The sequence below is a fragment of the Onychostruthus taczanowskii genome, unplaced genomic scaffold, assembly GCF_017590055.1.
Source record: "Onychostruthus taczanowskii isolate IOZ18803 unplaced genomic scaffold, ASM1759005v1 scaffold7, whole genome shotgun sequence".
In the NCBI taxonomy this organism is placed as follows: domain Eukaryota; kingdom Metazoa; phylum Chordata; class Aves; order Passeriformes; family Passeridae; genus Onychostruthus; species Onychostruthus taczanowskii.
The window spans coordinates 15,230,891-15,258,811 of record NW_024504786.1 but is presented as its reverse complement, the minus strand read 5'-3'; the positions used below and the strand labels follow the sequence as shown (position 1 = coordinate 15,258,811).

The 27,921-nt window shown below is 38.3% G+C and overlaps 1 protein-coding gene across 1 annotated transcript in view; it reads right to left on the bottom strand.

Annotated features, from left to right (window-relative positions):
* Positions 1-27,568, bottom strand: part of BTBD8 (BTB domain containing 8) — a 34,211-nt gene extending 6,643 nt beyond the window's left edge. Inside the window, exons 1-14 of the mRNA XM_041421848.1 lie at positions 27,350-27,568; positions 27,098-27,268; positions 19,386-19,636; positions 18,406-18,523; positions 15,215-15,304; positions 12,940-13,020; positions 11,778-11,874; positions 11,073-11,161; positions 10,765-10,867; positions 6,575-6,757; positions 5,645-5,782; positions 4,464-4,593; positions 1,872-1,933; positions 191-824 (exon numbers count right to left, since the gene is read on the bottom strand). Coding sequence (XP_041277782.1) covers positions 191-824; positions 1,872-1,933; positions 4,464-4,593; positions 5,645-5,782; positions 6,575-6,757; positions 10,765-10,867; positions 11,073-11,161; positions 11,778-11,874; positions 12,940-13,020; positions 15,215-15,304; positions 18,406-18,523; positions 19,386-19,636; positions 27,098-27,268; positions 27,350-27,459 — 2,257 coding nt within the window. The 5' untranslated portion in view covers positions 27,460-27,568. The remainder of the gene's footprint in view (positions 1-190; positions 825-1,871; positions 1,934-4,463; positions 4,594-5,644; positions 5,783-6,574; positions 6,758-10,764; positions 10,868-11,072; positions 11,162-11,777; positions 11,875-12,939; positions 13,021-15,214; positions 15,305-18,405; positions 18,524-19,385; positions 19,637-27,097; positions 27,269-27,349) is intronic.
* Between the last annotated feature and the right edge of the window lie 353 nt (positions 27,569-27,921).

The following is a 27,921-nucleotide window of genomic DNA, read 5'->3' as shown; positions in this document are numbered from 1 at the left end:
TAAAATGTGTACTGTTTTAGATAGCTATTAACTGACCATAAAGTCAGTTTATATTAATTTACAGGGAAAGAATGTGACTCTTATCAGTTTATAGTAGATTGCCTTAAAGCTTCCCTGGCTGGTTTTCAGTGTATGACCAGCCTGAGACCAGTCAGAAGAGGACTTTAAAGAAAGAATTATAAAAAATTACCAGTCTGTTTTTTCCCTTCCTCTATGGATTTATCCTCTTTGGGCTCCTCTGTCTGTTCACCCGCAGTCTGCACATCCATGTTTGAATTTGCTGACTTGCTGGAAGCTGCTGCCACAGTCACCAAGGAGGGAGATTCCTTCCCTGTGGTTTTTTTCAATGGCTTTGTTTTGTTCTGCATGCTTGAGGTTACTGTCAGCACTTTAGGTCTGGCACCTGCAACTTTTCCTTCATGGTTTCTCAGACCTTTGCTGCTTCCTGAATTTTTTTGTCCACTTGCAGACGATGCCTTTTCTATATCTTGCTTGGTAAGCATGCTTTCAGCCTTCACATTTCCATTATTTTCTATTTTTGTCTTTACAACAACTCTAGCCTTTGGCAAAGCAGCTTTTTCCCCAGGTTTGGAATCCTTAGTAATCTTGGAAACTAATTTTTTGCCATCTTTCCCCTTTACATCCTCATGCTTTGAAGTCTTGTTAACAGTGTTTCTATTGGTGGATGCGTGTCCAGATGCTCCTAATCCATCAGATTTCATTTTATCCTGATTAGTGGAAGAATCTCCCCAGCAATCTTTCTTGCCGTGTTCTGCCCAGGAAGTATTCCTTGTACCAACAGATGCAGTAGCAGTTTTATTTAGCTAGGAAAAAAAATGGCATCAGAAAAAAACACAAACAAAACATGCATGTAATACCAAACTATCTATAACCTGTAATTTCTGAAACACATCTACTTTTAAAGTAGTACATGAATCTAAAGCAACAAGATTAAACATGGAAGTAAATTTTTATGTATCTATGTATATACATACACACACACACATTTTGGCTCAGTTTGCTGGTTTCAAGAATATTAAAGTACTGCTCTGTGTAGAGGAAACAGAAATATCTAGTTTCACTTTTACTTTGGACAAGTTACTCTGTAATATTTACTTATTTATATTATTAGTGTCTTCTTAAGTAAGAAATTCTTTTTGAGTTATATGTGCATATCTTCCAAAAAGGAATAAAGACTATGCATTACTACAAACATAAAGCCAAAAATTATTTTACAACATGTGATGATTTGAACCATTGCCAACAGCAATGGTATCCACATAGAAATGCCAATACTGATTCTCTCAGGTAAAGAGGAACTCAGACATGGAGAGTTAAGTGCTTGGAAGGGAATCTTTGTGATACCAGTGTCATTGCAATGTGTGCAAGACTGTCAAATCATATGAAACCCATACTGGTTTTTTAGCAATTAATAATGTAGTTTCGAGTGTGAGTTTCAATAGAAGAGTTGTTGAGGGCACTAATTAATATTTTTCAGAGCAGGGAGTGTAACAGGCTCAGTGTTTTGGTGGCTTGTAATAATAGCAGAGATTCATTAGCTCAGTAGCAAACCATTTGCTCTGGGAAACAGATGAGTTTCATTATGTAGCATGAGAGGAATGTGAGGTTCTGAACACAAATTCCTGCCTTTTATTTGAGCTTATCTGTTTGAAAACGTCACAGAACACAGTCTAAGATGTTTCCAGTAGTCATTACTGATTCTGCAGAAACAGTTTACAAGAAAATACAGATTTTTCAAAAACAAGTTCCATTCAGCAATATGGGAAATTAAGTATCAATTTAAACAAACAATGAAAATAGTTTTGTTTGCAATTATCTGAATGTTTAAACGTTTGGGTATAAATGTTTACCTGAGAACTGGTGAATACAGGTTTTTTGCCAAGTCTTCGGTCATCACCCTTGTCAAATGCAGCTGCAAAAGGAACAAGCAGTTTCTTCACTGTTTGGCAGGAAAGAGGGGGGACAGAAATCAAGCCAGCCTACTCAGTTACATTATGTGAAATCAGAAAGCACTTCTTTGGGTCCTGATTTACTCTCAAAAGCCTAATTTTGGTGACATGGCAAATGTTAAGTGGAAGTACATGGTTTTATTTGGAACAAAAAAATGTGGGATCTGCAATGACATCACATGGCCATAAGCAAGTTACTGAACTCTTCTGTTTCCCCATGTCCATACCAAGACTTTTGTTTATCCAAGCTCAATTCATTTATAGCTAGCAGTGCACTAAGACCTTTAAAAGTGTACAAAATTTACAAAAAGATACCTTCAAATTTAGAGTACTAACAGCTTTTAGGTGTATTGTTAATGAAAAGGTATTTATTTATGCTATATAAAGAAAAGATTAATTACATTAAGGTAAATGATATTAGTTTTCAAAATTGGCAAAGCCAAAATACCTAAATGTACACACTAAGGTCACAGTGCCTCTTTAGATAGCATGCAGCGTAATGTCATGAGAATTATCCCTGTGATTGTCATGTGGAGTTTTTAGGCAGTGAATGCCTTTTTTTTTTTCATCTGATGTACTCTGAGAGGAAAGCAGTTTTCAACAAAGCTTTTTGAATCAATTGCACTTGTAGAACACAAAAGGGATATTTATAGACACTGTACAGACCCAGAATCGATAGGTTTCATTTATGTCTGTATTCATATTTCAACTGGAAAAAAGGTTTTGCAAAAAATATATTAAAAAAATTTCAGCATTCAGTGCCTCATGTTCTGAGATACTATACATGGAAACATTGTTTGTATGTGTAATACAAAAATTCTGCTGAATTCCTGCTAAAGATTCTAAAAATAATTTTTATATAAGTCTCTAAAAACCACACAAAAGGTATGCTGAAAATGGCACCCCAGAGATCTAATCCTTTTTCTAGCAATGACTCTGCATATTAATACATACCAATATATTAAGACAAAATCCTTATAAACTTGTGCCTAAGAAAACACAAGACAGGCTGCAAAATGAAAAAACCACAATATCATCTCTCTTATTTTGGCATTTTTCCTCCTCTGTTATAGCCTTCTAAATCTATATAGGCTAAATTTCTAGGAGAAAAGCTACCACCAGAAATCTTTAAGATTAAAGTTGATCTAAGTTATCGTACACGTATTTAACCTGACGATTAAAATTTGTCTAGCAATATTGTACAATTGCTTTGCCTGTAATTAAAACCAGATAATTCATGCAAACATTTCAGCCTTTTCATATATAAAATGCATGCAACTTCAGTCAGAATTTACTCTAAAAGAAAACAAAATCATTTTTGGCAATATGGAGTTTGGAAAATAAAGACACACCTTGATTTTAAATATTTTTTTCTATTGAAAGCACTAGTGTAAAGTAGCCAAAACATCGTTCACAATAGGGACATGAGCATCTTAAAAGTAAACCACCCCAAATCAGAACAACCCACCCTTTTTATTAAACTCCTCTGCTTCTGAAGGATTTTATAATCAAGAAGAAATCCTGTCCCTCTTCTACAGAGTAGTATGAGATATTACTTGACTACATTCCTAAATCATGCTTAGAAAGACTGTCACTGCATCTTTCAGCATGTAATTGTAGAATAAAATTTGCATCTATCTCTAGGTATATAATTATGAAATTGCTACTAATATCTTTAAGGATATAAAAATGTTCACATCTCCTTTGAATCAAAAGTGATTTGAATTCAGAGCAGTATTTAACATTCTTTTCTTTTACAACACTGTACTGTCAAAGCTAATATTAAACCAGAACCTGAACTCCATCATCAATTCCACATCCTCAGAATATTTCTGTACTTCAAAACAAAGGAGCATTCAGAACAAGAACTCCTTTTTCTGCAAGTGCTGTCTGTGAAAATGTTGAGAGCACACCATGCAGCTCCTTGGGGGCTCTCTGCAGCAGCACACACAAGACCACAATGCCAGCAGCCCAGCAGCCCAGCAGCCCGGCTCTCTGCATTTGCTCCCGTGCACAGGCAGGACGAGCGTTATGCAAGAGACCAGCAATGTTTATTCATCACGGAGAAAGCGATAAAGGACAGAAACGGACTTCAGGGAATGGATAATCTGCTTTGTGCACGTTTAATTCATCCCCAGCTCTTATCTCTTTAAAAATGAGGCAGATCAGGTTTTTAATCCTACTGCAGTGTTTTCAGTAATTTAGAGTAGCTGTAAATAAGAACAGAATCCATCTACATGATGGTGGAGGGGTTCTATGATATATACTCCTAAAAAGAAAAGCAGGGAAGACTCCTCACAGAAAATGACTGACTGATTCCCATGTTTGAAACTACCTAAGCATGCCATCGTGCTTCTGTTCTAAAACACCACTTCAAAACACAAAGCAGCACAAATTTTGCTTTAATCTGTATCAGGCTCCACAATTCCATCTGCATTGTATCCACTGAACAGAATGCTAAAAAATTCTAATGCCGTTTGATGCCAGACATACCTGCTTGTATTTTCTGTTGATGGTCTGGCCTCATCAGCTTCCAGCCTTCTGTGTGACGAACAGCATAAAAAGACTGAACCAGGAAGACCCAGAGCTTATCACGCAGCGCCTGGATCTTGCACGTAAAACCCTGTGTTCAAGTAACAAATCAGCAGCTGGCGAGGGGCATATTGTCATAGCAACCAGTCATTATTCCTTTCAGAATCTACTTACTCCCTAAGCTAGATCAATGATGTCATCACTTACATTTTATAACGGTCTGGTAGATGGAGATGCTGTTTTTGAAGGATTATTGCCCACCAGAGTGATTTTTTCTATAGTTTAAAACCTACAAATTACAGCACTAGTAAACACTGCATTGCTCTCATTGCTCTTTTTTCCCTTTTCTTTCTTTTTTTTTAAATGAACCCCATAATAGCTCTTCACTGTCAGCTGTGTCACAACAAGGTCAAATACTCCAGGGAAAAATAATGTATTTGATTAAATTTTTATTGCTTAGACCAAGTAAATCTATAATAGCACCAGATTGCAGTAATTAATGTTTCATTTATTTTTTAGTCTTTGTCATACTATTTATGAATTGTTCCCAGAATCAGTCAACAACAGCTTGAATGTCATTATTTAGATTGTGTGAATATACACGGTATGTTACACACATGGAGCCTGACACCTCCACCCAATCCAAAAAACACACACTGGATCAAGTGTCAGCCCTTGCTTTAGAGGACAGTTTAAAACCAAAGCATATGTACCTGTGACCTTCACAAAAAGGGGGGGAAATATTTAGGGAGGAAGAGAATAAGCTCTCTTCCCCTGTAAGTTTTAGGTAATGCAACCTTTTGCTAAGTTTTTCTCTTTTCACAAATTTAAAGTGATAGTAAAGATCAATAGGGCAGTGTTGCCCATAGGACTTACATTTTCAGAAATACACAGGAATTTTTGTATTGCCAGGATGGGGTTTCTCTATAAACAAAATTAAACTTAAACAAATGCCTACGTTTTCTGTACTTCCAAAAGTACAGAAACTGTATCAACCCTTGGATTTATGCAGATGCTTTTCTGTTTGACCCCAGTTGCATGACTGAGCCATCTGAGCTCACACCATATCATCTGATTTGAACCATGACATGAGACTGTACCAGAATAGTTTTTCCACAAGCACTGCACATTTAAGAACCTACCATCTCCTTCACATTTGCAAAGTCCAACAACATATCCACTGCTACAAGAAGAAAGCAGCTATTTTCATTATTAATGCCTTTTTCAATTGCACTGAAAATTTGTTCTAGGAGGTCAGGTTTGCTGCTCATTGCCTGTGCCTGAGGAAACAACAAAAGGCAGTCGTTTAAAACAAAAGCGTGTACTTTGTATGCAAAAGCATTACCGAGCAGAGAGGATCTGCTATCAAGCTGTGCAGGAGGTATTCCAAAGCTGAGCATCTTCTTTTGTATCCATTCCACAACCCCACCCCTCTCCAGGCCTCTAGCAAATTGTCCTGAGGCCTCGCTCGTTAACAGAAATTTTAGGAACAAGCACACTGTGATGAATTTACAGCCCTATGCAACTCTGGATCCAAAGGCAAATTGTTTTAACATTTCCCTCTTTGTTCTCTTCACTTCTGTGTACATATTAAAAAACATATTTCACAGGAGAAATGAACTGGCTGGGTGACTAGGGAAGTTCTCACCAGAAGCTGCAGCACTGCCACATTCCTGCAAGTCAGGTCAGAAATCAGCAGAAGTTTGAGTGCACTGCCCATACTCATAATCTTGTAAATCCGGGCTGTTTTTCCAGGGGTCTGAAAGCTTTTATGAAGCAACACAGAAACTGTCCCACTAAACTAATTGGAAATTTGCTTAACTGAAGCACATAACCTGAATGCAGTATTAGCACTGTGTATCAAAGCATTTACATGCTTTAAAACAAACCTGAAAAAACCCACCCCCCAAAACTCTTTAGTTTTGTTGGTTTTTTCTTTTTCTTTTTTTCCATAGAATTGTACTTCAAAGCAAAAGCTACGGCAGTTTTGGTAATTTAGCAGCCTGATCTTTCCAAAATGCCATATAATTCAATTCATTTAGAAGCATACAAGAACTTGAGGGCACTTTTACCTGCAACAAAACAGAGAAGCCTTCACTTTGCACTACGTGTAGGAAGTTTGCAACAATAAAGGTTACACATTCCTCGTGTAGCCGCGATGCCAAGGCCACAGCTGTCTCCGTCCATTTCACTCGGGGCAGGCTATTGATCAGCCGGTCACTCTCCATCAGACGGGAAGCAGCATTCTTGTGGTTCTTGAAACAGAAACAGAAATTAGCCTGTTGCCAAGCAATTACCTAAAGAATTGCTGATTGTGAAATAGCATCTGTTCAGTTAGTGAGCTTTTACACAGGGATCCAATCATGTCATTATTTTATTTAAATAAATTTTGGGGTTTATAATTCTTAATATTATAAGTGTCTTTGAAACTAAAGCAAAAAAAAGAAATCTCTATTGGTTCAGTTTTGCCTCAAGTTAGGTAGTAAAGTTTTAAGTTTTCAGTAGTTTTTATTATATTTTTTCGACTGCATTATTAGATACTGCAGTCCCGAAGAAAATAAGACAAATGTTAGCTGGAGAAGCTGAATAGAGAAAAAGATCATAGGTCACTGAAAGATGTAATAAATTCTTGAATAAAACTGCTAAGTTAAGGTTTTATAGGTGAGTGTGGAAGGCCTAGCATTTGGGGTACAGAAAAATATTTTCAATAATTATGAATCCTTTTGCTTTATTTAAAGAAGTCAGACAACAAATATTTGTCTTCCCAGATGGAGTTTTAACTGAACTTGCCCTCTTTGTTGTCTAAAGTTTCTCAGAGAACAGTAACTGTTATGTTTCTAGCTACATTTCAAACATGCAAACAGATTTGCTGATATTTATTATCCTGGTCTGTGTCTTTGGTTCTTTCATGCCTTGCATCAGCACAGTACCTGAGGGCTGGCTACCATGTTACTTGAAAAGAACTTGGAATTTATGGCTATCCACATTAGAATGGCCTGAAAGCTCCATTCAATGTGACCTAGCAGGACACTGATAAATTATGCAGTAACACTTGAAAAAGCAACAATTCCGATAAATATTTAACACAAAAACCCTTACTGCAAATTCAGATCACAATCACATTTGTCCTAAGCAAGTTAGCAGGGAGTACCTTCTTTGTGCCAATTATAGTAAAAAGATAAAATCTGACCATCCATTGTTAAAACACACTTTAAAAATTATTTTACTCATCTCTGGGCAAACTCAGTTTGCTTCTCTGCAGATCATGTAAATTAAGAATTACATGTATGCTCATGGTTTGATTTTGCTCCCACTGGACTCAATTACAAGCTTTTTGAATTGTCTCAAATTCAACCCCTGCTCGCAAGGCAATAAGCATTTACTCCCATTAGACACTTCCAGTGAAATATAAAATGCCTTCATTGACTTTTAATTAAATCAGCACTTTGTAGAAGTGGTTCTAACTGAATTTTACTTCTCTTATTGTACTTTTTTCCTAACCATTTTAAAGTGGAGTCCACTTATCTAAAAACCCAGTAATTTTCTTGGATGAATTTGAGACGTCAGGGACAGGCACACATAAAGCACCTGGACAGTGTTTTCAATGATACTCCCATTTTAATGTTTCTGTGTTCATCATTGTGGTGTCCCAGGGATTGTCCCATCAATAATCTCCTTTTCTTTGCACCTGTTTTTTCCCTCTAAAGGGCTGTCACATTAACTAGGTTTTACATTTCCAGCACCAGTAAATTAAAGGATCAGCAGAGTTATACTGTTTAACTGGGTGTAAATGTTTAAAGTTTTACAGAAGAGAACTCTAACAGCAGAGAAAAAGGACTGCAAATCATACAGTAGCCTCTGCAAAATTAGTCAGACCGTTTCTTCCTCAAGCAGGCTTTAAGCATTTTTGCAGATTGTGGAAAACCCCCCCGCCCCGGGAATTCCACAAGTTTTTGGAATGGGTGTCTTAAACACTGAAATGAATGCTCACCAGAACCATTCTCTGGGCAGAAGAGGCTTATGATTTATCATTTAATTTTGTAACTCTAGATGCTTTTAAGACTTCAGTCCATAAAATACCAGTGAATCTTGCAAAGACACATCAACACAAATTTTAAATCATTAATATGGGAACTAAGACCCACTTTAGTCCAGGCTGCAAAAACCTTCCAGTGAAGCTGGGTACACAAAGGGGGCAGTACCAAGTACCACAGTGCCATGGCTGTTCTGCAAATGCTGGCAAAGCAGCACTTGTATTTCAACACAAACTGTAACCACAGCATCTTTATTGACTAGAATAAACAGAGGGGAAGGAAGGCCTAAACATTTACCTTTCAACTGTCCCAATAATGTTGCAGAAGGGCCTAGAGAAGAACCTAGAATTGTGTCTGCATGTGCTCATAGCTGCAGTACCTACCTGAGGTAGTTTGGAGGTGGGTGGTGGTTTAACTATGAACAGCTGTAGATCAGAATGAACTGACCTGTACCTGAAAATGTTACTTAAAACTTCTCAAATTTTATACTATGTAGGATACACATTGCTATGTGTATGTTCTAGGAACAGCTTGGTACGCTGATATAATATAGTGGCAGAACACCCAGCATCTTGAGATACTAGACATACTCTTGAGCTATTATAGCTGCCATCTTTATTCTGTTAGGTTTCTGCATTGTGGTGGAACTGTTCAGGTTTTATAATGGTGGATATTCTCAAGCTTCTCTTGATCACAGAATCACAGCTGAGCTGGAAGGATACCCTCACAGCTCATAAGTCCAACTCCTGGCCCAGCACAGCACCATCCCAGAGTCACACTCTGTGCCTGAGAGCATTGTCCAAACACTTCTGGAGCTCTGCCAGGCTGGTGCTGTGACCACCGCCCTGGGGAGCTGTTCCTGCACCCAAACACCCTCTGGGGGAAGAACCTTTACCTAATATCCAACCTAAAGGCACAGAGGTCTGCAATCTGTCATTTTTCAGGCTTTCACCTGAATATGCAGTTGCAGCTGCCACTCCTAGCTGACCTGCTGGCTTCAGCACTTTTAAGTACTTCATCACAGAAATCCTGAAAAAAGACAGTCTCAAGAAGGCTTCACAGTCCTTTCAGCAAGGGGTAGTTCTTGGCCAGAACCATTCAAGAGTGCAGCTCTTGAACCAGGGCTATGTTTGACAGTGCTTGGCCACACCAGAGCTATTTAGTTTGGGTAACACAGACACGGGGACAAGGACTTCGGCGTGAGATACATGTCACATATTTAGTTGTTGGGTTGTGTGCTAGAATCAAAATCATGCTGTGAATGTTACCTGTCTGTGACAACACACATTACAATTACATACATAGACAGTCATGTTTGGCAGCAGCTCTACAGATTGACCTTTATTTCTACATACTTTTCATATATCTCTTACAATTCAGTGTATTTACAGGTTGAGTACTGACCAAATTTCTGTTACCAGGTCTAGTTCAAAACAGTTACCTTAAGTAAGCTCTAAGCATAGTTTTATACAGAAATACAATTAGAAAATACTTAAATTTAGGCAGGTCTGAATTGGAACAATGTAAGTAAGTACTACAAAAAACTAAAGCTGAGCTTTGGGGGGACCAGTGTAGTTACCTGACAAGTAAAAGATATGGATACTATACTGCTACTTTATTTCTGTAAAGTCAGCCTGCTGTAAACAAATATCTTGATAGCCAGTGACCACCTGAGGTCTGAAAAAAAAATGAAGTCAGTTTTTTCCAAGTTCGAATACAGGTAAAGATGAGAAGGCAGTCACAAATGATGTGTGCCACCATGTTACACAGAAATTGATGCAGTGATTTTCTGTTTCTCATTATCCAAATACATAATCAGAGAATGACAGGATGGCCTGGGTTGACAAGGACCTCACAGGTCCTCTAATCCCAGCCTCCCTGCTCTAGGCAGGGACACTTGCCACTAGACAAGGTTTCTCAGAGTCCCATCCAATCTGGCCTTGAACACTTCCACGATGTTGCACTATGATGTCACAGTTGTGTTTCATAAACATATTTTCTGTTATTATGGTGGACTTGGATGTCACTAGACTGTGTGTCATGAAGCACAACAATAACATTTCACATCAAAATAGTTTTTAAAATTGTTATTTTAATTGGAAATTTTACATAGTATAAATGTACTACAGATTTAAGAAACTGTATTTATTATCTCTTAAATTACATTGTACATCTAAATAAGGAAAAAATTCACATTGCTGTATTTTTCTACAAAGCACATTACTTACCAAAGAGTTAATCAACATAACAAGACAATTGTTCTGAAGTTCAGTAGGTAAATTGGCAAAGCTTTTCTCTGAAAAACATCTTGCAAAATGTTTTCCTACCCATCTGTTGAAAAGAGAGCCATTCTTAGGTAAGGAAGATGAAAAATGTTCTATCTTCACTTGTTAGCATAAGTGATACCTCTAAAGTATTGTGAAGAAAAAAACATTTAAAATGTAAACATTTCATATGCCAAAATAAATCCTATCTTGCAAAATAAAATAATTTCAAGAGAAAGCAGATAAAAACAATTTTATTTTATCTTACTTACTTCATGCAAGCAGCATATAGGTTTTCCACTCCCAATGAATGAGCAATAGCCATGCATTCTAGTACAGGCTGCTGTTTGCCAGGAACAGGCTAGAGTTGTTAGAAAATTATCACAGTTATTGTACATGTGATTTACAGAAAACATACAGAAATACAAAATCTTCAGTTCAAAGATTCAGAAGGAATGTCAGCTGCCATGGTATTTGTTTGCCTTTTTGCAGTCATCTATTTCCACATGTCAGTAAAGCAGGATTCAGCCTCATGAGCCTAATGCGTGAACATGCTCAATTCCAAGCAGGTGTTTGTTTTTAAACAATTTTAATTGAACAGACTTGTTTTTTTCTAAATATATGCCCATGAAACAAGATATGCAAATATACAGCATTTCCACATGCCCACCAAGAACAGTTACATTTACAATAGCACATATTGAACTATACTGAGTGTAATTTAGTACATTGAATTAATCATGTGGAATATTGCTTTTAATCAGCTGGGGTTTCCAAGTGTCTATAAATAGGTGATATCACAGGCCTTACTGCCACCATCTATCCCAGATTCACACCTTAGAACATGGACTATTGACTTCAGCCAGCACCTTGATCATGTAGTTCTTACAGATCTTGTCACTATGATTTTGTGTTAAGTAACAGATTTGAAATTCTCAGGCTCTATAGCTCACCAAGTAGCACGAGAAGTGACATACCTTTTGGAAAAAATTGCAGTAATCTCTTTTCAAAACGTAGATAGCTACTTCTTTTAGTCCATCCAGCCCATACATGTCTGCAATGCCCAACATGTGACTGAAGAGAAAGCAGTAGTGACAGGAATCAAAAAATCCTTGTGATATATGCATTTTCCTTACAGGACAATTTACGTGCTAACTTCACCTCTTGGTTCAGTCAGAACTTACTGCAGAAAGAGACTGATAACCAAGTGTGACACTTGCCAAAGAATAATCTCCAAAGCAGAAATGTATATTGACTTAATAATAACCTCCCAGCCATCGAGTTCAGCCTGGATAAAAACAAGCCTCAGTCACTAGCTGAGAACTGTTTAGAAGACTCTCAGTTTCACTATTTTAAGGATAGCAAATGAAAAAATATCTGTGCCAGCAGAGTTCTGGAATTTCCCAAAGATTTTTTTTCTCAAAGATTACATAAAATGTTATTGATGACATTCTTAAAAAGCAGAGTGAGCAAACTATTAATTATTTTATATAATAATCAAAACCATAATTTTACTTTCTATATTAATTAATTAGCTAAACATTGATATTCGGACACATTATAAACAATTCCGTAATTTTAGGAAATTGTAGCATTTTAATGTTTAGTGACAGGGGTTCATCACCTACTATATAAATGGCTTCAGAGAATAATTCACAAATTTCAGATTTTACCTCACTAATACAGGATTATGTATAAAACTGTGATTAAAAACTATCCCAGAAGAAAATGCCAACATTTACATTGGTTCCTATACATCATCTTTCATGGATCTAAGACTAACTACTTCACCTTTTCATCATCTTGTGTGATTATTCAAAAATAAATTTTATATATTAACTGTTATATACTATTACACATTGTATATATATTGTCTGAAAACTAAAAGGAAGGTACAGGCCAATTGGGAAATATTTTGGTATAAAACATCATCCTGTTTTTCACTCTCCTCATAGAGTATTCCAAAACCAGCTGGCACACCTTTTCCAGTAGCTGTCAAATAAATAAGATTTCTTCAACAGCTTCTTTTTTTGTGTGTGTGTGTGTGTGTCTTCCTTTTGATTTTTAACCGAGAAAATACAGAATAAGCAAACAAGCACAAACTAAAATGAAAAAATAATAATAAAATTTAACATATACCCAACATCAACTTCTTCTGGGAAGTCCAAAATAGCTCCATATATAAAATGCAAGACAACATTCATTTCTGCCTGGCTTATGCTGCAAAAAAGAATGAAAAAATACAAATAAAGACATGTCCATAATAAAATGCAGCACATTTCTTAGCCAAAGGAAGTTGGCAAAAAAAGCTGATACATCATCCAGCTGCTCTGTGAATGGAAGGCAAATGATCTGATAAAATGAAAGCAATAAGATTTTGCAATGCAGGAGTATCTAAATGGACTACACTTGGGGTGAATTCAGCTACTCAATAGATTTGCTGAAACTTTCTAACACTTTAAATCTTTAAAAATAAGCAATAAGCGGACTAATACTAATAACTATATTATTTACACTGATAATATAAGAAGGATTTTTTTTCATCATTGCCAAGCTCTTTATCAGCAATAAGTCAACTATTAAGTAACTATATATTTTAAAATGGTTTTCTTGTAATTACTTGAAGTCTTCATTTTACGATATATTTTTGTTCATGCAACACTAAAATATACTATATATTTTAAAATGGTTTTCTTGTAATTACTTGAAGTCTTTATTTTATGATATATTTTTGTTCGTGCAACACTAAAATACATATTTAGTAGTTTTATGACAGTGCTAAGCAGAAGTGTTACTCAGAATATTTAGTCTTTATTGAGATTAAGAAATCTGGCAGACCTACACAGCAGTGTTTGCACAGTCCCAGCATCTTAATGCAGAAAGGCACAGAGTGCCTCAATGGTGGACATGATCTGAACAACTCTTTCTTGTACTTGTGCACGTAATTTTTTGTGTGCTGTCTTCAGGACCCACAAGTGCTGTGTGCATTAGTGAACTAGAATATTCATGCAGAGATAAGGCCTCTTTAAAACATCAGACATGTTTAAGCAATTGACATTGGTGACTAAAAGCAAAAGGGAAAGAACCCAGCGCTGCAACATGCAAAGAAGCAAAATCAGCACAGCTGTCTCCCTGTATAGCAGAACACAACAGCCATCAAGTCAGCGAGGAGGAGTTTCCCCACAGCCTTGACAGCTGTTACATTAAGCAGAATTCTCATTATTTCAGAGTAAGCCATATGTACTTCATTTATAAGTGTTGTAGGAAACAGCACAGAAACCAGCACTGAGCAGAAAAGTGAACTGGAAAAGGTAAAATTATGCATATGACTCATAATAACAGAAATTATGAGACATTGGCAAAACAGTCTCATATAAGGATTCAGTACTTCTCAGGAGAATACCTCCACTGAAAAATAAGGATAAAATTTCTTAACCACAGAGAAGTCAATTACAGAGAGCTAAGTGTAAACATCAGAATAATTGGTGACTATCAGCTTCTAAAACACCACAAAAACAAAGGAATAAATTAAATTGCAAATATATTGTTTTATAAGGATTTGGAAGTTATAACCAAATCAACAGATATCTTTTCTGATTTTGCAGCAGCATTATTACACTGACAGGAAACTAAAATCAACATTTAAGAAAGTATCACTTGGTCAAGGGATTTTATATTAACACAAAGCAACTACATTTTGCAGCACTGTAAGGTACACAGTTCTTTCTGAAGAAAACTGAGTCGGCCAACATCATACCTGAAAAAAAAAGCTAACATGTATATGGATCAGTACTCCTTTGCTTTTAAAGAAAATTGAATGTATTTCAGTAGAGTTTTCTGATACTGAAAAGCTGAAAAGAACAGTCCCCAGCTTATCTGTGAAGTCTTAAGTACTCATCCTACAGTGACAGCTCCATTATTCTCAGGCAGAAAGCCCTGGTGAACAAGCCCACTAGATAAAATTGCTTTAGTACGTGCTGCTGAAATATCATAATTAAACACTATTTAGGAAATGTTATTTCTCTTTACATTGTAAATATACTTATTGTACAAATAAGTATGAAAATTACACTGTTCAGACACTCAGTATTCTTCATGACACGTACAACAAGAAGCGAAAGAAAAGAATTCTTGAGTAGATTGTGAATATTAAAACATACTCTGCACAAAAGGATTATGCCCTTCTGCTGATGAAAAAGACTTTTACTGAATCATCTGACAATATTAAGAAATACACTACACACAGACTTTCATCCTGAAGTCAAAACAGTACTCAGGAAATGTATCAGGCTGGAGAACAGTGTCAAGGCACATCAATCTTGAGCGCTCTGTACACAGCACAGTTGTTACATATTTGCAGCGATTGTAAATTGCCTACCTTTGCTCCCACACGACTTGCAGAGACAACACTTACCCTTGAAGAGTGATGTGCTCTTGAGAGCTCTCAGCCCAACTTCCACTCAGCATAGCAGCAAAGTAACTAGATCTGGCACATAAAATGGCCCTGAGAGAGAAAAAGCAAACATTATTCCACTACATACAAATATTCATGATGAGACTCTTTGATAGCATTGACTTAAATCTTTGCCCTTTATGCATTAAGGTGTCAGCTGTGTATTGCATGCCTTTTCTCCCAGTATGCTTGGAATTTCAAAATGCGCTACAGAAAAAACCAAACAGTACTCTATAAATTTTTCAGTTAAAGCTTGTTTTTAGTATGACTTTGAGATTCACACAGAGGAAATCTATTACCACAAGCATCTTCCTTTTATATAAAATATCACATTTATTTCTCCTGCTTTATTTACCAAATTAGAGTAAATAACAGTCATTAAATAAAGTAAATAAGTAGGTTACACAGTCCTATTATAAATAACTATATCCTGAACATCTTAAATTTTTCTTATATTACAAAATGTGTATTTATCTAAATGTTAAGTATATAATGTCTTGTATTCAGAATTTGCTACCTGCCAAAAGTCAAACAAAACTTGCTATTAACACATGCTGGGACAATAAGGTGTGTTTTTACAAGAGCTGTCAGCTACTTCTGTTTACACTTACTGTCCTTCTATATTTAAAAGGCATATAACTGGCCATCATGGGGCTAATTCAGTTTACTACTACCTCATAAAAGAGAACAAAGAAACCCCAGAGCTGCAGTCTGTATAGCTCAGTATCTCTACCAGTATCAGTCTTGAAAATATCAGGTAAGAAGACCTTTGCTACAGGATTCTTAAGGTGGAAGTGCAGTGGCAGAGAGGATGACAAGATCGTGGATGAAAACTACTTAGTGATTTCAGTTTTCCAGATCCACACCAGTTACAGTGTTAGCCTTTATGTATCTTATCTGGCTTACTACAGCCACAGATAATATTCTCATACAAAGAATTTTTTCATGACACTTTCTAAGCTTCCTATTATTTCTAAAATTAGCCTATGTCATGTTATTTCCTGTGGCAGAAAAAGCAAAACGTTATACTAGGCTTGAGAATCCTTTCTGTTACATGTATTTGTCTCTTAAAATGTTTCTGAGCACTCTCACTTTGTGTAGGAAGAAGCATGAAGAATACTATTTATGGTCTCTTCTACAGTCATTTTATATTCTGTATTCTCTCATCTCTCCTCCCTCCTCCTCCTTCAGAAGTCTCAATACTTTAAATTAGAACCTTCTCGCACATTCCTCCTATGAGTCATCCAGCAAAAATACTAACAAAGCTTTTACTGAACCTTTCATATCAGTGAAATACTTCCACATGTAAATGGGTATTACATCCTAACCTGAAGTGTATGAAATTCTGAGTACACACACAAAACCTTTTTTTATAAGATACAATAACACAATATCATACATGTATGGAATACACTTATCTCCACTTTTTTATTCTGTTCCAAATAAATTTTAGTAATGAACAGTGATCAGTTAACTTCAAGGGGATAGTTAGAGTGGATATTTCAAAGACACATTTTAAATAAGACAGGGACTCAGCAGAATATGGACAAGTATGCAGTACCTAAATTCAAATTCAAATCATTTTGAAATATATTTATCTGTGCTTTCCTACAGTGATGATTAGTGCCAGCTTTATTACAAAACAGATCTGACTTGCTTCATGTGGAGCTCTGTAAGAATGCAACACTAGGAAGACATAAGCCAACAATACTAAAGTCTATTGGAAGTTCACAGGACTTCATGAGAAAGTAAGGAATACTGACACAAGTGGGGGGAGACTTTGGGGGCCTAGCCTGTCTCCTGTTTGAGAAGTTAAAAAAACCCCCTTACAGTAAGTAAATAATTCTGGTGCTTTCACCACAAAGAAATTGAAAGTTCCATTACCCTTATTAGCTCCTACTGTTCACATGACCCAGTGCTAAAACGAGCTCAAGTCCTGTGCCTGTTTCAGAACATCCTTGTTTCCTCTGTGATTTACTGCCGCATCTTTTGATGCTAGTTAAACTAGATACATAGCTCCAGGCAGTAAGTGGCCTAAATTAAACAAGCTCTGCTGATAGAAGCTCTTTGTTGCACTATTTTTTCTGCATTAAAGCATTTGTTTTCCAAACTTATGTATCTGAGAACATATAATGTAGACCAGGAGAAACAAACATTCTTTACTACACTTCATTCTGAAAATGTAGCATATATCCAAACAGCCACACAATTGTGATCTACCTTTTCTAAAGATACTGTAATGTCTGTAGCTTCTCTAAAGATACTGTCCCCCAAGTTTTGTGTTGCGAAGGTACTAAAAGTAATGGAGGGTTTTTATAGCCCCTCTCAGTTACTTAATATACTCAAAGGGAGCAAAATACAGGCTGTCTAGTGTGCTATCTCAAATGAAAACAGACTTACATCAAAGGTACAAGGAATGGTACTGACACTTTAATTTGCTTTCACAAGCCACAGGAGTACAATAAGCCAAAGTTCTTAAACGGTCTTGGACTTTTGATCTAGGAAAGGCTCCTGACAATCTTTACATCTACATAACTGAAGTAATGAAAGTAAAACCAGATTTTGTATGCACAGATTCTGAAGGGCTGAAACAAAAATTACTACTCCAGAAATTTTCTGCCTATATGGAAATTTTATTCAGCATTAATAACTGAATAATTTATTAGATTTTTTGTTTTCTTTACAGATCACAGATTTTTTATTTTTTATTTCCATATATACATATATATACATATACATAGTTAGGAAAAAAGTCTAAAGTTTTATTTTTTATTTCATATATATATACATATATACATGTATATATATATGAACTATGTATCTCTATATATATGTATATACATATATATACAGATACATAGTTAGGAAAAAAGTCTAAAATGTATTTCCATGAGTATATACTCAATATATGAGATTACAGTGGCAATCTTAGAAGTGTTGAAAGCGTAGTTTTGAAAGTAGTTGCTGTTGATGGTAAATTATATTCGTTAGTATCAAAAGTACAGCCAGTCCACACATTAAGACCTAAAAGCTGTAACAGTTCACACCTAGAGAACAGCACCAGCAATAACTTCCTACAGATAATAGTAACAGCAGCATTTTATACCAAAAGTTATTGATTGAAAAACGTTTTACTGTAAATACTTACGTACCTGTGAGCTTGAAAATCTTTGCCTTCTACACAAATATTAATATCTGGACAACAGCACTTCTTGTAGAGCATCAGTAAGTCTTCTCCTAACACAGACGCGGTTTCTACTTTGGAATTACCTGCACATAGGGAGAAAAAGCTGTTTTCACTTTGTCAGGTGTACAAGAGACCACTGACAGTGCACAGACAAAATATTTGAAAAGAATTTGACATAATTAAGTTTTTTATTACTGCATATTCAAGCTAGCATTTTCCTTGAAAAATTTTCCAAACATCGCCTTTTGCTTCTTATTTTGACTTATCAGAAACTTGACCAATGCTCCCTATTTGGTACCTACAGAAGAAGAGCTACAGGTACTCTTTCATAAGATTATGTACCCAGTTCATTCTTTTCTGCAGAGGTCTGGCACCTGTGCACTGAAGAAGAGCAGCCCCTGAGGAAGCGTGGGGACATGCAGTGCCACAGGTCCCACCTGAACAGATGGGCTGCTCGAGCCCTGTCACTGACACAGCTGTAGCAGCCAGCACCTCTGGGGGAGATGCAGCTAAACACCTCCTTGTATGATTTCATTCAGAGCTATGGTATGGAAGATTCTGAAAGGTTCCAGAACCCTCCTAAAACAGCAGTGGAAACAGTGCCATTTGCTAGGAAAGGAAAACAAGGGAGATACTCTGCTGTGTGGAAGTCCCGCATGGTGAAGAGTGGAACTCACTGTATTCCAAGGAAAAGACAGGACATGGTGATGACCATGCCTGATGCCTGGCAGTTCCAGATTTATTAACACCACACGTTGGCTGGGAACTGTGCCTGCCTAACTTCTGCAGCAATTCATTTCTTCAAAGTGTGAGATCATTAGGTGGGCCATAGAACAGCTGTGCTGTAACAATAGTTTTAATTTTGCCTGCATTTCCACCACTTCACAAATATTTGCACAATTATTTAAAAGACAAAAAGAGAAAAAAGTGCAATTCCAAACCTACCTGCAGTGGCTTTGTCGCTTTCTGCATCAATGACTGCTTCTGGAATTTCTTCCTCAATACTAGACAAACAAACAACTCCTTTCTGCACAGCTCCACTTGGAGTATTCTGATCAACTGGTGTTCTTTTGCTTTGTCCAAGACAATTTACATTTTTTTGAGCATTGTGAAGAGTCGTAGGGTTCCTTTCTTGTATTACCCTCATAAACATGTCCTCAATTTCTTTAAGATTTATATCAGATGTATATAGAATCCTAGAATATGACACTAATTTTTAGTCTCATGATTTTTCAATTGAAGAAAACAAATAAATTACATTTTTTTTAACTAACAAAATTCAAGACTAGAAAACAGAGTTGGACTCTCTGGTGCTTAAAAAACCCAACCGTTATAAAAATGTATCTCTAGAAAACTTATTTCTGCAAATGCTTGAAAAGCATAAACAAGCACCACAAAATATCAAAACCTTCTAACATCAAGATTACAGTATGAAATAAACAAAAAAATGTACAGAGATATAAATGAATTGGAGAAATAAATTTTAATTTCAAAGGAAGCACTTAAAGCACAAAAATTTGCAGTTAAGATTACCCAAGAACTTTCACTTTGCCTATCTAGTAATTCTAGCTTCCCACTTTCCCATCTGTTTCACCAGCTTATTTTGGGCTCAGGATCTGGAAAGGCTAACAAAGCCTGCAGTCTGTGACTGCAAAGATCTCACATTTATAGAAACATACTGCACTCCAGCACAGACAACATGTTTTATCCTTGGTTTCATACCATCTAGATGAAGTTAACAAAGTTTAACAGAAGAGCTACAGTTCCTTTGGATGTAGCAGAACTACTCGGAGATCTCCATGGCAAAGAGGCTTTTTTGTTAATACCCAGGGAACAGTAATTTTGAGTGTGTTATTTGAACACTGTGCTCTGACAGGGCAGAGAAAAAATACAAAGAAATCATCTTCCTTCTTGAGTCTTGTATTTAAAGGATTAAGATACATAGAATTTTTTTTTTTGGTCTGTGTGATACAGGTCCTCACCAGGAGAGAAGAAGAAATAAGAATGTTAATATTTTGTTAAATTTTGAAAGCAAGCATCAGGAAAGAATGCAACAGGAACAATAAGATTTCACATGGAAAGAGTACAATCAGTGGACCCTTTTTACATGTGATTTTAAGGTTGTTGTATATGTATGTACTTTCAGAACTCCTAACCTATGAACTGACCATCTATTGCTTTTCATATTTAAAGTGCTTGCCAGCCTAGCATAATAATAGCACCAGGGAAAGACAAGTAAAAACATACCATATTACCAAGAATAGGAGCAAAAGTTACTTGATGGAGCAGAGATTTTGAAATTCTTTAGAAAATTCAAGACCACAACTTCCACACATTTTTTCCTATTCACTGTGCTGCACAGTAGGTAATATCTGTGTTTTACAGCTCTAAGGCAGCAGGAATCATGAATAGAAATGCAGAGTAGAAACCCAGTTAAAGCTAGAGAATTCAAAATTTCACAGAAGTATCCTGAAGTTTTGTCTTCAAGTTTTTTGCCCACGTTAAACCTTGCAAGAATTGTCACTTGAAGTCACATAGACAATGCCAGTACTAGGAAAACAAAAAATTCCAATAATTCACACTTCGTCCCTCCATCTTCACATGTAAACTAATAGCACAATTACACAACTACACTGGTCACATACTGAATGTAAAAAAGTGCAGAAAGGGTTTGTTGGAAAAAAAAAACATTGAACACATAAGGCTAAATTTGCACTAGACCTTTTTTTGGTCACCTTTCTGTTGCTACAGAGCTTTTGCATATTTAACATGTAGACAGTACAAATTGGCTTTGAGGGAGAAAGAAAATTAGCAGCAACAGATAGAGTGTTTTGGCATAAAATTAATTATTTTAATAGTCTTACTTTCTGCAGTAACTGAAAAACATCCATAGGGAATCTCATAAGCTAGGCAATGAGGCAACAATCTCCTGGGAATGCTCAGGGTATTTTCAGAGAATCTACACAAGAAACCTCAAGAATGCAATTAATTTTATTATCACTAGGCTTCAGTCAATAAAAACGGCATCTTTACCACAACTAGGAACTCAGTAAATAAAACATTTTAAACCAGAACGAAGTAACTGGTTTCTGGCTCTGAAAAAGTTAATTCTATTTTAAGCAAGTTTTTTCCTGTAAAAAGTCAAGAAACTTTGACTCTTTCAGTTAACCTTTAAAATCCAGTGACATTCCTGGATTTATTACTTCCAGAAAATCATAAGGTTATCTTAATATTAGAGTTCTGCTGAATGCAGATTGTAAATTTACTACTTTGAAAGACTCATGGGACACATCCATCATTTTGCTTCACAGACAGCAAAATTATTTTGGCACATCTTTTAGAAATTTCCTTCTATCTCTGTAAATCCCATTAGATATTTCCAGAATACAAGATTCTGCAATTTTCTATAACCTGCTATAGAAAACTTTGCTTGGCAGCACCCTGTATTTCATAGGCTCATTGCTAAAGCAGAGTGGAGTTTTCTAGACTGTCTCCTCCAGAGTATTGAATGGTGCCTCTCTGCATAATGAAAGCTGGGGAAATCTGGCATCCTTGGACCTTGGAGCTCAGATGGTTTAGTGATAGTGTAAAACCATCTTTTCAAAGCAGCTGGTTTAAGAATCCAGGACTCTTACTGCAGAATTGTATTAGGGATAGTTTTTAAAAACTGTTCCAAACCACTTGAGCAGGCATCATTCAATGTGCCATCCTAGTTTTGTTATCTAAAGAGCAAAGGACAACAATTTCATGAAGTTATAAATCTCTTCTTTAAGTCAGATAGAGGTGTATCATCACAAGGTGATCCCAGAGCCTTCTCTTCTCCAGGCTGATGAACTCCACTTCTCTCAACCTGTCTTCATGGGAGAGGTGCTCCAGCCCTCTGACCAGCTTTGTTGCCCCTTTGTTGACTCATTCCAACAGGTGTTTATTATGCTGGGGTCCCCGGGGCTGGATGAGCACTGCAGGTGGAGTCTCAGGAGAGCAGACCAGAGGGGCAGTCACCTCCACCCACGCTGCTTAGGACACAGCCCAGGCTAGGGCTGGCTTTCTGGGCTGTGAGTGCACAGTGCTGGCTCATGCTGAGCATCTTGTTAACCAACCACAGCTCTGAGTGGGACCATCCAGCCAACTCCTTATCCACTGAATGGGCCCTCTGCCAAAACCAAGCCTCAAGCTGAGCGACAAGAATGTCATAATAACACCAAAGCATCTTCTGCACACATGTGAAATACCATAATATACCGTTTTACTTAAACAGTTAACACAATTAAATGCCAAAATGAAACCCAAATCTAATTACTTCTATTAATAAAAATGAAACCAATATAGGAAGCCTCTGAACCACGGCATGTCCAGAATCTTAATGCATCCACGTTTAGCAAACCCAACTGCAGCAAATACTCTCATGTAGTGCGTTTAAATCTTGGTAGACTTGCAAAACTATTTCAGCAATACACCTAAAGTAGGGCATCTTCATTGCCTAAGTCTAGCATTTCATACACACAACTCCAACCTATCCTAACCACTTAAGAGTCTTCCATTTCCTTTTAGATTTGCTAAAAGTACCACCTGCTTGATTTCTGCAGTCAAGATGGTTGTTTTAACTTAATGGATTTCTTAAAATAAGTGTTTCAGTGAATTAATTCCCACAATTCAGGACTCATTGTTTCATAAATTTTAAGACAATTGCATCACATCTCCCATATTGCCACATTTGTAGGCCAAGGTTTGTTAATTTTAGTTGTTTTGGGAGGGATGATTTTTTTCAGCTGTACTGCTGACTTCCTTATGTCTTAATGCAGGGAAAAGAACAGTTGTGCCAAAAAAATCCACATGCAAGTGTCACAAAAAGCCGATTTTGCAGCTGATTGGTTTTCAAGTTCCATGAATCAGTCACTCAGAGAAGATAGTCCTTGCATGGTAAGGTACACAACATCAATAGGCACAAGTGATAAAAGGGAAGGACCATATCAGAACAGTCTGTATAAACCACAAAACTCCAAGAACATGTGAGCCAGGCTATTCTTCTGAAATAAAGTGGTCTGCAACCATAATCCACTAGGGGCAATACACAAGCATAGATATTAACGATACGATTGCTGAGGTGTAAACATAAAGGAATTCAGTATACACAACATAACTCAGGTTTGTTTCCTCTAAAACAGCCATTATCCAATGGGGACTGTGACAATCCAGCAACTGGGGAGAAGAAACTCATAGACAATTCATTTAGAGAAGTATTTTCCTTTTTCACTACTTTATAATCCAGTGTTATCCCGTGGAACTCTAACTGGGAATTGTATTTAAAGAAAAAATGTTCACAACCATTCTATTCGGTGTAACTCCTTTATGAAAACCTCACATGCAAGAGAACAGCATGCTGGAAATAGCGCTAATCCATCACTTCTGTGGTGTCAGTGTGATGCTGTGTAATTTTGACAGGTACCCCACCTTATGGCTTGGGGTTTTTTCCCTGTACACAGAAAAGATTCTGATAGACATGAACAACAGTGAGTTTGCAAGAGGTGTGGCTAGGTGGCAGATGAAACAGGAACAATGCTGTAGGGTAACTGTTGTATTCATAGCAGTTACCATAGCTGAAGATTTTTTATGCCAAGGAAAGGTGGGCATACATAGAGTCTACAGAAAGAAGTTATTGCCATCATGCTTTTTACCTTCTAAAAGGTTTCTGCCTGCACTTAAGCAAGATGCAGCATCCTTGTCCTGCCTGATACAGAATTCTACAACTGTAACACGGTCACCAGGCTTGGCTGGTCTTTAAATCAACTGCTGGTATTGCAAACTAACCCCTGTGGCAGTAACTGTCACAATGACAATCGTATTCCTTTTTGTTTGATTGTATTTATTGCTTTTTAACTGGATCTCACTGTCGTTAGGTCCTTCTCTGTCCTTCCTTGCATCAGACCCTCTAATAGAAATACTAAGAGACAAAATATAGATTTTTATTGCTAAAGCAGTATTTTGTCCAGCTGCAAGAGAAAATAAAAAGCAGTTTGCCTCTCAGCAGGCAAGACAGTAATGATCTAATGATTTGTGACAGACAGCCATCCTTCAGGAATGCCGAGTTTCTTTTCTTGAGGCACACTGCAGAACCCTGCCTAGGAAGACATATCCAGCCATCAATGTACTTGCAGCTGTTGACATTTTTCCAGTTGTGTCCTGAAGAATGACAGAAGGCTATTGGAGGGCAAACTCAATATTACATTAATTTCACCAGGAAAAAACATAGCATGCACAGTGTCTACAGTATGGATGCTGCACGTCTGGGGACCAGAAGTTTCTTCCTGGTGTCTTCAGATAGTGCAAGTGTACAGAGGGAAACAAAGCACTGCTTAGTTGCTCATCTACTTCATGCTGAGGCTGTGCAGAAAGATCAGCATGAAGTTTACTATGTCCTATCTCCCGCTCAAAAGAAGAGGGAAGAGGAGCTGCACAGCCTTCAGCGCACAAGTGACACGTAGCCCACTTCAGCTCTCCTGATGAAGGGAGACAGGAAGTGTGCCTCACTGAGATGCAGGCCAAATATAGCTCATGAGAAAATAAAGTTCTCAAATCCCCATGGAAAGATAAGTTTTACTTGGGAAAATAAAAGCAAAGCTGAATACAAACCGGAAAAGGATTGAGATTTTGTTATAGCTTTGATGAACTCTGCAATACTATTACTAGTATTCTACTTCTCCATACATAGAAAAAAACAGAACTTTTGTAGAAGAAAATAACTTTCTCTCAGGAGCTCAGCTGCAGCTACAGGTCTCCTGTATAACTTACCATGGCAATTTACATGCTCCAAGAACCAAGCTGGCTTCCAGTAAAACTAAAGCTCTAGTTTAAGACACTGTTTTGCACTTACAAAGATCTAATTAATTTGCTTCTTAACAATAAGAAACCACTGAGATGCAACAGCCACTGATACTACTTGATCACCTGAACAATGGATTAGGCTCTTTTCAACCAATCTTTTCTTTGGTCCAAATGAGTTCAAGCTTCAGTGCACTCTGTAATCATGAATCTCCACAGAATGTGCTAGGTTAGAGGGCTCAAAAGGTGAAGTATCAAACAGCACCGAAAACTAAGTTAAGAAAAAGCAGTTATCTTGCAAAGCACACTTCATGCAGAGCTTAGAACATATGGGGAGGTTCATTTGAAGATTCTAAACTCACTGTGAAAAGACACAAGGTTTACAGTTAGTTGAGCTGAGTTTAGAGGTGTTTTCCAATACCATGCTTTTTGAAGAACATGCAGAACTTTAGACATCATTCCTTGCCTTACAGCAAACCCAGACAAAACTGAAAGCAAGTATCAGTGACATATTAAGTGCTTACTATTAGGAATACAAGCCTCTGATATAACAGTATATAAATAATTATTCAGAATAATTGTTTCAAAATTAATTTGATTTAAAAAAAATTATCATATTTCTCCATGAAATTCTTCTGTAACACCACTTAGATGAATGTGAAAGAAATTGATGATATCACAGTAACAATGAAATCAGGAGAAATACAAGACAAAACCCATGCTTGTTTTGTTTCTTACCACTTGTTTTGTTAATGCTCCTGCCAGGCTGTGGCAGTAAGCCAACAAATGCCTGATAATCAACCTGCTCCACTACAAGGATTCTATGTTTCAGATATTACTCTGGTCTCAGAAATTTTTCTTTCATCATTACGTTGTGTTTCAAGCACTAAACTTTAAAACTGCAACACTGTCCCATTGCCATTGGCAACAATCTCAGGAGCCTGCAAGTACCTACATTTTCTGGTAACATCCTGAATTCATGTGAAATCCCAGAAGGATTTCTTTCTACCACTTTGCTCCTGGTGCATTCCTGTAAGTGCCGGTCAGCTCTAACACCAACTCTTTTTTAGGGAAAGTAGGTGGCACCACCAGAGCTTTTTTACAGAAAAGCAGTTCTTGGAAAAAAGGATTAGAGGAACTTACAAGAAGGAGGACTGCAAGGTCTGGTGGCAGCACCAGCCAACACCCCTCATGTAACTCACCTAAGGTTTGGAGCAAGACATGAGAGATGTTGCACATGTGGCAATGGGAAAATAGCTGGCAGTGCAAAAACATGCTGGCCCTTGCACTTAGTCCCTGGGAGTAGCCAGCCCACACACCCCCCCCGGGATCCCAGTTTGCACCAAAGCTGTGCTGTGTTTGGCCTCACTAGGATTGGTTCACTAGGATTTAAAAGACTAGTTTTGAACTCAATGCATTTTCATCCAACTTGCTGAAGTTCTCCTAGATATCCACAAATTTTTTCAAATATGAGCTGAGAGTTGGTTCTATTTACTGTTTTCATCTGGGAATCTTCCTGAAAAAGGTTTTAGTAGGCACAGACAATCTCAAAGGATTTTTGCTGTATTTTTTCTCTTTTCCTATTACAAGTCCTTTACATATAACAAAAAAGCACGCTAAGGTGGAGAGTACAGCCATGTACTATGAGCAGAAGGGCAAAGGCAGAGGAAAAGGAACAAATTACAGAACGTCCTCTGCAAACTTTTCAGGAAGGCTGCGAGGGTACTGCCTTGAACGGGAAAAGCTTTAAAACAGGTGCTGGCACTGGGAGAAAAAGAAGAGGCAGGACACAGGAGAGGTGATGAGAAACCAGCCCGTCAATCCTGCCGAGCACTCACCGCAGGTAATCCCGTAACGCCGCGGGTTCCAGGCCGTCCAGCTGCAGCTGTGCCCCCGCCAGACGTTCGCAGAGCAGCGGCGCCCGCGCCAGCAGCACCGCCCGGTGCACCGGCACCTCCTCGTCGCCGACTCGGAAGGTCACGTCGGAGTGGGTCCCCTCCGCCAGCAGCCTGCGGGACGGCACCGTTACCGCGTGTCCCCTCCCCGCCCCGCCCGGCGCCGCCCCGGCTCGGCCGCCGCCCCGCGCCCACCTGTCGAGGTCCTGCCGGAGCTGCTCGGCCAGCGCCTCCTTCAGCCGCTGCCGCTCCGCCGCCGCCGGGCCGGGGCCCTTCGGCGCTGCGCCGCCGCTGCAGCGCGCCATGCGCCGGCCGCCACTCCGCCCCGCGCGGCGACGGACACCGGGGCGGGACTGGCAGTCGGTGCCCTGGCGGCAGCCCCGCACTCACGGACAGCACCGGGACGACGCTCGGGGCGCGAGCAGTAACCGGCCCCGGAGCGGGAGCGCCGCGGGATCCGCGCCGTGCGGAACGCGGCGCCTTCCCCGCGCCGCTCGCGGGGCGGGGCCAGCAGGGGCCTCCACCAATGAGAGCAGGCGGTGCCGGCCTGGCCCCGCCCATATCGGGGAGGCCCCACCCTCCCTCATCTTCCCTACTGGGGGCGGGGCCTCACTGATGGTGCGGCGCCTCAGCCGGCCGAGCGCGGGTGCCGCCGGGAGTGCGCCCCCTACCGGCCGCCGCTCGGCCCTGCACGCGAGGGCCGTTCCCGCCGCGTCCCCCGAGCAGCGCCCTCATGTGAGGGGCCCGGCGTTCCGCGGCCGCCCCTG